This window comes from Stylophora pistillata, chromosome 8, assembly GCF_964205215.1.
Source record: "Stylophora pistillata chromosome 8, jaStyPist1.2, whole genome shotgun sequence".
NCBI classification, from domain to species: Eukaryota; Metazoa; Cnidaria; class Anthozoa; order Scleractinia; family Pocilloporidae; genus Stylophora; species Stylophora pistillata.
In genome coordinates, this window is record NC_142526.1 from 27,458,958 (window position 1) to 27,467,927 (window position 8,970).

Genomic DNA, 8,970 nt, shown 5'->3' on the forward strand with positions numbered 1-8,970 from the left:
TCGCGTATAAACTTAAGTTTGGAGGCACTGCTTAGGCTACTGCGCATGTCTGTTTCCATCCTTGATTCCCCCTCTACAGGTCTAGGAGTTGAACTACGCGGATTGTTTCTGAAAGCAGGCCCCTTATATACATCCGTAGGCATTTCACTTAGCACCGGTTGCGCCCACTTGCAATTACCACCTGTAGGAACACAGCTAACATCCTGCGCTGCTGGAATCTTGGATTTCTGAACCACGGTTCGCACGTTCGGTGCGAGCGCCATATGCCTACAAAATAGATTTTCCCGTTTGATTTTCTGCAAGCTCTCTCCAAACTCGTCGTCGTCGTCTTCGATCTTTTCGTCGTTCCTGCTTTCTTGGATTACTTGTTTTGCAGCTCTAATTGCTTCAAATCTGTGCGCAGCCTTTTTGACTTCAAGAACCCGCTTGCATTTTTCACAAGAATTGCCACTGCAGTTGTGCCTTTGGTCCAGTGCTCTCCAGTGAAGAGATTTCAATGGCCGGCTATCTTCCCCCTGAGTTACCTCAATGCTGACCTCATCACTGCCAGTTTCCAACTGTTCTTTTTCCAGAAATTCTCTATCCTTTACCTCCTTTACACATACTACTTGGTTATCAGGCCTGTACAAATCGTGCGCGAGCGATCGTGAAGGTCGGTGCTTTGATATTTCGGAGCACCTCCTCTGCATATTGGCAAAATGAAGTGATTTTAGTTGTGATCCGTTTTCCGGCTCCTCTTTCACTTTGAAAACTTCGGGCAAACCAGGATCAAGAACTACATCTATAGCTTCCTGTTGGGCTCGAATGAAACTCCTCGATCGGCGCACTTTCCTTTTGTTTGCTCCGATAATTCTTCGTAACATTGAATTTTCTTCTCGATCCTGTGTTATTAGACTTGGAAAGGCACTTGCTCCCTCGGAGCATTGATCACCCTCCTCGAGCATCTTTGAAAAAAAAAATATGTATATATGTTTACGATACGTTTACTATGTCAGTAAACGATTGAAGTTGACACAGCCTGACACAATCAATTAATTATCGTCATAAAATGAAATCGCGCGCGCACTCCTCAAGCATTCTTTGCTCACTCTCTTGCCTTAATCTCTTGAGAACTTTCTTAATTGTTTATTTGTCTGTTTATCTGTGGATTTTTTCAATTTCTGAATTGTATCCACTTCAGTTCATAGCTTCCAATTTTCGCCTGTACTTCTCGTAGCTGTTCACGGTCAGTTCGCCACCACAACAAACTCGCCACCTCTGAGAGTCAAATTTGACTCAGGCGTTATGCGTATCCTCTCGTATGAAACTTACATCAAATGAAAGCTAAGTTGTAGTACGGTTTATTGCGAAATTGAGTGTGTTACGATATGTAAATGCTGCTCGAAGGCGTAGGTGTTAACTCCCGCAGGTCATGCATAAGCTCGGGATATGTTAATTAGTTGATCGTGTATTTAAAAGGAACTCGGTATTTGCATGTTACTTTTTTCCTTCAAATATGGCGAAAGGAACTCAAACTTTATGTGAATCGTCTCAATTATGGAACTTTAACCGTTAAATTGAATAAAACGTGTCGATATCACGAAGATTGATTCGACTCTCAGTGGAGGCGAGTTTGTTGTATACCTTCGGATACCCTCGTGGCATATCTTCTCGAAGTAAGAGTTGCGAATAAAGGGGGTAAGTTTCTAAAGAAACTGTGGTGCTGCGTCGGTGGGGGTAACAAGGTACTAGTTTGGTAATATCAACTAAGTTGAAATTGTAAATTGGCTACCGTGCGAGAAGAGTTAAAAAGCTGACGTTTCGAGCGTTAGCCCTTCGTCAGAGTCAATGCTCTGACGAAGGGCTAACTCTCGAAACGTCAGCTTTTTAACTCTTCACGCACGGTGGCCAATTTACAATTTCACTCGTTGATATTACCAAATTAAGACCCCGGGGGATAAAGACTTGCGAAACTTGATTTCACTTGCACTGTAAATGTACTTTTCCTTGATAGATGACGTGAAGATACGAAATTTACTTATACACATTATGGTTTTATCCTTTATTTCGTCTTCTTCATTAAGTTCTTCTTTTCTTTTCGTTTCCTTATCAGTTTGTGCGACATGCTTGTGTTGCGTGACCCTTGTAGATTAGTGCCGCTTTCGTGCCGCACTCCGTGTTGAACTGGGTCGAGTATGTACAGTTGTACGCTGACTTGTTCCTTACAGTGTTCGACACGTAGGCAAAGGCGGAACATCAGAGCACATACAAACAAGCATCCACCGGTGCTTGAAAGGAGATGAAAACTTGTCCGTAATATACCTGTCTTGTTCTAAAAATTGTGTATTTTTGCTACAATATGGAGGCAAGATATAATCTTAGAAGCCCAGGTAACGATTGCTTTTGTGCGGTTCAGTTTGATTGCATTTAAATTTTGACAACATTCTTCCAAACAGATTTCGATTCGTCGTCGTAGTATTGTATTGTATTGTAATCTTTATTTAGACACGAACAATTCATCAGCCTATAAAAATACATATCACATACGCTAAGATATTTAAAATTAAAACTACATACTATAACACTAAAGCTGTTTTCCGTGAATGCCGTGCGTTAGACTTTAAAAATGTCGTTGATCTTACGTTTAAATAACCCCAGAGACTCTGTGTTCCTTATATCGCGTGGTAAACTGTTCCATAATGAGGCGCCATTGTAGCTAAAGCTTTTTCTGTAATAATTAGTGCGCGGTAGTGGAACATTAAGCTTATTTTCAGAGTCCCTGAGGTCATAAGCAGAGTCACGCCACGTAAACTTTGAATATAGATACCTTGGAGCTAGCCCGTGCAGACATCTAAACATCATGGTGGCTTTATGGATTTCCTGCTGGCGTGCAGTCAGGTTTTTCAAGAATTTGGTTTGATGTTCTTGTCGTGATTATCTTGTTGTGGTTTTCTTACTGTAATTTCTAGGTGTCAAGCGCTTGATGAGAGAAGCAAAAGAGCTGAGTCAACCAACAGAGCTGTATTTTGCGCAACCACTCGAGGTAAACAGTGAATTTGTATCGAAATTCATCGTAAACCTGGAAGGAATCTGAACACTCATAATTAGCTATGTTAAAATGCAGTACGAAGTAGTGTAATCCGAGCTTGTTTACAGATGCAAGCATGCTAACGTGACATGATGTGCTAGGTCTTGAACCAGCCTCTAGCAAAGAAGGATAATTACACATGTACCTGAGTTTCATCGGAGGCTGACAGCCGTTTCCAGTGGTTGTTTTGGTAATCATGGTTGTTGATAGCAAGGAGTCACCAGTTTAATCTTTTAACTCCCAAGATCTGATTGTCAATTCTCACCTCTAGCTGCTACACATTTTCTTGTAAATGAGCTACAAGAATTTCGGTGTTATATCAAGATAACAATTTTTTCCTGATAAGTTTGAGTAGTCTCCTTACCTGGTTACTGGGTATTGTATGGATATTATTGGGAGAAGTTACAAGTTGATTGCTTCTGGAAGGTAAAAGGTTAAAATGTTACCACTGTTTGATGCTGTGACAAGAAACCAACTTTGATTAAATGAGAAATGTCGTGGGCAAAAGTACATAAACTGAATTTATTATGAAACTGGAGAATGCCTGACCACTTATTTACAGTCCAGTGAAAATGAATACTATCTCATTTGTTGTTTACCTCGTTCTTTAAAGCTTACGGAAGCATGTAAATTCTGGAAAATTGTGATGTTGTATGGTGGATGGCATAGTCCTGTTCAGCTCTGAATGTTAAACTTTTGCTCCCCAGACCAAATTAATGCTATTTCAATTCACTAAGTGGTGTTGACTATGATGGTGATTAACCTACTAATGGAAGTCAAGATCTTTACTGTAAGATCCAAACAAAGTTTTTCTCTCCTAGGGCTCAACACTAACTTTTCAACTTACTAGCCAAGTGGCCAGTGACATCTTAGATGTTACAACAATTTCGGTTTGTTTACTAGCCAAAGTGGCTGGTGGAAATCAAAAACCACAAGCCAAAACTGAATTTGTACTGGTCTGTGGCTAGTTGGCTACCATTAATGTTGAGCCCTGCTCTCTGATTTATGGCCCTAGCACAAAGCATGCAGGCTATGAATCCAAGCTGGAAAAAAAAGGTTCCATAACTTACAGCAGGTCTATGAAAACAAGGTTAGCAAGATGTTTATTATATCTCTGGCTTCAAATGGATGGGGAAGATTGCAATGCAACAAACATTTGAATTCAGTGGGCAGTAGAGTGAAATACAGCCTGCTAGATTGTCAGTTGTAGTGCACTAACTGAGAAATATATAATGATCACTTGTACTTGTATTATAGTTTAGTTGGAGTCATAACCAGAGGTTGTCTCTTTGCAGGATAATTTGTTTGAATGGCACTTTACAGTACGTGGCCCCCCTGACAGTGACTTTGCTGGGGGACGATATCATGGTCGTATAACTCTGCCACCAGAGTATCCAATGAAACCACCAAGTATAATGTTATTGACAGTAAGTAAATAAATAATTTAGTGATGGACATTCCACTGGGTGGCTCTTCTTGTCCACTGTTTCCAGATTGAATTGGAATTTGGAATGTTGGTTTTTCAATTTTAGGAAAAGGTCAGCATTTCAATTCAAAATGAGGTTATCTGAATGTCTTTAAATTTAGTGTTTTATAACCAAAATCAAAAACAGAGTAATCATAACAGCAGTCTGAGAAAAGGAAACAACACAAAGAGGCAATTGCAACTTTGAAATTAATTTTTCTTCTAATTGGGCAGGAGGGTGCTGTAAGTCTTTCCTTTTTCACAAATCCTTTTGAAGCAAAATGGAGCAGTGCCTGAATTCCCTGTGAAGGCAATATCTTCTTGCCCATTCTTATGACTGAAATATTTTTCTGAGGGTAATTTTTTGTAAACATAATGGCTGGGAATCAAACTGTTAATGTAATATTCTGCCTATGTCCACCAGCCAAATGGTCGATTTGAAGTGGGAAAGAAAATTTGCCTCAGTATGTCCGCCCATCATCCTGAAACTTGGCAGCCATCATGGAGCAGTGAGTACTGCTGTTGATCTTGTTCAGGATTTTGCAAACCTACCTGTATTTGTTGTTAAAAACTTTTCAATAAAAAAAAATTGTTAATAGTTATTATGTGAGAAAAGTAAAGTGAAGCCAGTCACCAAGCCTAGTTGCCTGCCTGGCAGGACCTTATGCCACTTTCTTTCTTTCTCTTTTTTTACCCATTAACTCCCAGAAGTGATTAACATGTAACTTCTCCCTATGATATTCATGCATTATCCAGCAATCAAGTAATCACAGAGTTGTTATCTCAATCTAACACCAAATTCTCCCAATTAATTTAGAGGGGAATGTATAGCAGCCAGAGGGGAGAATTAACAGTCAGATCTTAGTAGTTAAAGGGTTAACAGCTCTATTGGGCATTACTCATAAAGCTCACAGACCCAATAGGATTGGTGCAAACAGATGAGGTAGCATCATCAACCCCTTGATCTCTAAGAGTTACTAGCATCTAATTTCTCCTTACAATTAACACCCCTGATTCACCCATTAAGGTTGCAAGAATAGAGGAAATGATTACCAACTAAAGAAGCTCTTGATTGTTAAACCAGTTATTCGTGTCAGCCGCGCCTCAGGAAATGTATAGAGAACACTATGGAGAATAGTTATGCATACTGTTGTCAGGGTGTAAAGGGTTCCAACATGACATTTGGTTTTTTCAATAGTTCGCACTGTGCTCATGGCACTCATTGGATTTATGCCAACACAAGGAGCAGGAGCAATAGGATCACTAGACTATACTCCACAGGAAAGGAAGGTTCTGGCTAAAAAGTGAGTGAGATTCATGGTACTTTTTTGTTGTTATCAATGAGAAGGGTGTTGTGCAGTGAAACCTCAAGTAGGCAAATGCCTTCCCTCATGTCTGCTTGGTAGAGGGTTCATTCTGAATAAGGAGGATTTGTGATAAGGAATAATTATGTTGATAAATGTATTTAGAAAAATATATCTCCTATAGCAGTTTGGTATTCCTACAGAGTGACTTTTTCTTTTGAAATTGTCTCCAAATGTGATGGAAATTTTACTTTTAATGCCTTTGTTGTAAAAACGACTCAGCTACCTAACTGGTCAAGCAGTAACAGAATGCACTCATTGCCACTATTGTGTAACATTTTTTGATGGGGAAGACAACATTAAATGGTATCTGGAGTATATAATAACTATACAGCGCATCAGTACTTTTCTTTTGAAAGTAGTCCACAAGAAGGTTCTTCCATTTTATGAATTTGTGAGCCAGATATTCAAGCAAAACAAATACCTCAGTTTAAACTTTTCCATAAACCAGATGGAACAAGTGTGAGTGTTACTGACTACTAGCATTGACCACTTTCAAAAATGGCTGCCAGATTGATATTCTTTTGTTTAAATTTAAATTAGCCTTTCTGGCCTCATTCTCCAGTTCAAAATTCAAAAGAATGCATTTTCCCAAGCGAGGCTAGTGGGGCTAATTTGAATTTAAACAAAAGAATATGAATCCGGCAGCCATTTATGAAAGTGGTGTATAAAAGAGATTTACCATTCATGTCAGTAGAGAAGGCAAAGATTGCCTTTTTGGAACTCTTTTTGAATGGTTTTTGTTTCATTTGTACTTGTCATATTTAGATCACTTGACTGGAAATGTAATTCTTGTGAAGGTTGTATGAAGACTGCTCTCTTAGAAACCTCTGGTAAGTGTGCTTTCATTCATCAACTAAATGTTGTTTGTTTGTTTTTCAATAGTGTTTCCCTATTCAAGCCACTGTAGTCCTGCATGCATTGGATATACTTACCATAACTAGATCAGCTGATTATTTTCCCAGCTAGTGTATTAACTCCCAGAATTGATGAAAACATTACCAGTCTTCCTATTATGTCCATCCATACATTATCCCGCTAACATATAATGAGAATACTCAAACTTATGTGGCAGAAGGTGTTATCTTGATCTAAGACCAAATTCTCATAACTTAGTTACAAGGAAACGTCTAGCAACTAGAGAGTAGAATTAACAACCAGATGTAGGGAATTAAAAGCTGGTTAAGATTTACCAGTTCTTAACCTGCTTGTGAAACAAATGAACATGACATACAATCAGAGAATAAAAGTCATTTGCTCTGATCACTAAGTTGTTGTTTTAATCGTCAAACTCAGTCACAGAGTATAAGATATTGTTCAGTTTATAATTATAGTATTACAGTGTCACGCAGTATTCAAGTATTGGCACTATCACGATATCATGACTTTGCTGTTAAGTTTGTTCTTGACAAGCAAGTTGTATTTGAATTATACATTTTAGGTGATTCATCTAAGGAAGCAGATGAGGAAGCTGCAGAATTAGCTGCACAAATCACATTTAAGGTGAGTCAAGAGAGAAAAAAGTTGGGGTTGTAGTAAAGGTGAATTCTCAAGAAAAGAATGACTTGCATAGCTGCTAGAGCATATCCTGGTTTTCTTGGTTTTGTAAGTAACTAGGAGTCTCTCCAATATTCTTCCGGATGAGATACCATTTGGCAGCAGGTTACCCCTCTTCATTACATCAGGTTTCCCAGACAGGCTGCTCTAGCCCATTCATACCTCTTTCACTCCAAGTGGGGACCAAGAAGAAGGTACATGTACCCCAAAATGTGATTTGTCTCATCCTTTAATTACATTTCAATGTCAACAACTTTCTCTTCAATGTCTAAGGGAGAGACTGAAAAGGAGAAAACCTCTCAAGGAAGCCCAGCAACACCAACCTCTAATGTAACAAGTCAACCACAGGCTGCCTCAACAACAGAATCTGTTGCTACTGGAAATTCTCAAATGGGAGCCTCTTCAATGGGTATGGCTCCACAGTACTATGCAGCATACCAGCAGGGGGGATACCCATATTATTCCACAGGTTACCCAATGTACAACATGATGAATACCAATCCTTTACCAGCCCAAGGATACCAACCATCAGCTATTTTGCCCAATCAGACGCGTGCTCATGTGACACCAACCAATCAGAATACAGGAGATAGAGGAACAGATGGCGGCCTGCGTCAAAGGACTGTAGTTAATCAGAGTGCTGCGTCACAAAATATGATGCAGCCTGTATCCCAGGCTAATTCTGTGGTTCAAAGACAACCCCGCATTACACAAAGCAGCATGGCTTCTTTAATTGTCCTGTGGATCTTGGCTGTGTCAATAGCTGCTCTGGTTTGCAGAAGAATCTTTATGATATCCCAGTGAATGATTTGGATTAGTAGAACATTGTTTGTATTGAATGTAAATGGAACCCATAAAATGCATGATCCATAATTGTGGGTATTTTGTCCCTAAAAATTTTTTAGGATGCTTTTTCAGCTTTAGGGACTAGGGGAAATTAATGCAGGGGGTAAGTTTCAAAGGGGAGGGGGCGGGGATTACAAAACGAGTTGGTTTTATGAACTGAGTTGTCAATGTGAATTGGCTACCGTAACGAATTTCTTTTCTAATATATTAAAGTTGAAGAAGGAATTTTTCCGAGAAAAAAGGACGGGTGTTTACGAGTCATTCAGTTTACAATAGATACACGTCATTAAAGGAAAGTGTTAAAAAGCGTTCAATTTTAGGCATTTTCAAAGACTTTGGAATCTTCCTTACCTTGATACCTCTATCCAATAAGAACACGTTTGGTAGCTGGCGACAACATATTCCAGTGCAAATTTGAAATAAAGCGTGATTCTACTTTTTGCTACTCTGTGGTAAATATTTTTGCTGGTTTCAAGACGCCGTTGAAACAAAGCTGAACTTTGTCAGTGTAGATCTCTCCCTTGCGCAAAATGTTTGCTTCAACCCTCGACACCCTAACATCAGTATGCATATTCTCCATACTGTGCTTCATACATTTCCTTAGATGCTGACAAGGAGAATTTGTTTAACAATCAAGAGCTTCTTTAGTTGGTGACCATTTTCTTTAATCT

At 39.2% G+C, this 8,970-nt stretch overlaps 1 protein-coding gene across 1 annotated transcript; it reads left to right on the forward strand.

Moving 5' to 3' along the window:
• Nucleotides 1–2,183: 2,183 nt before the first annotated feature.
• Nucleotides 2,184–8,423, forward strand: LOC111324231 (ubiquitin-conjugating enzyme E2 J1). The gene is made up of 8 exons (XM_022927737.2): nucleotides 2,184–2,369; nucleotides 2,949–3,022; nucleotides 4,363–4,494; nucleotides 4,957–5,041; nucleotides 5,731–5,836; nucleotides 6,665–6,729; nucleotides 7,338–7,399; nucleotides 7,727–8,423. Exons 1-8 carry the CDS (start codon nucleotides 2,339–2,341, stop codon nucleotides 8,255–8,257), a joined length of 1,086 nt encoding a protein of 361 aa, XP_022783472.1. The 5' UTR covers nucleotides 2,184–2,338; the 3' UTR covers nucleotides 8,258–8,423.
• Nucleotides 8,424–8,970: the final 547 nt, after the last annotated feature.

Coding starts and splice junctions, on each gene's coding strand:
- LOC111324231 (XM_022927737.2), top strand. CDS start 2,339: ATGGAGGCAAGATATAATCTTAGAAGCCCAG. Junction 5,837..6,664: donor AGGAAGGTTCTGGCTAAAAA/GTGAGTGAGATT, acceptor TGTCATATTTAG/ATCACTTGACTGGAAATGTA. Junction 6,730..7,337: donor TGCTCTCTTAGAAACCTCTG/GTAAGTGTGCTT, acceptor TATACATTTTAG/GTGATTCATCTAAGGAAGCA.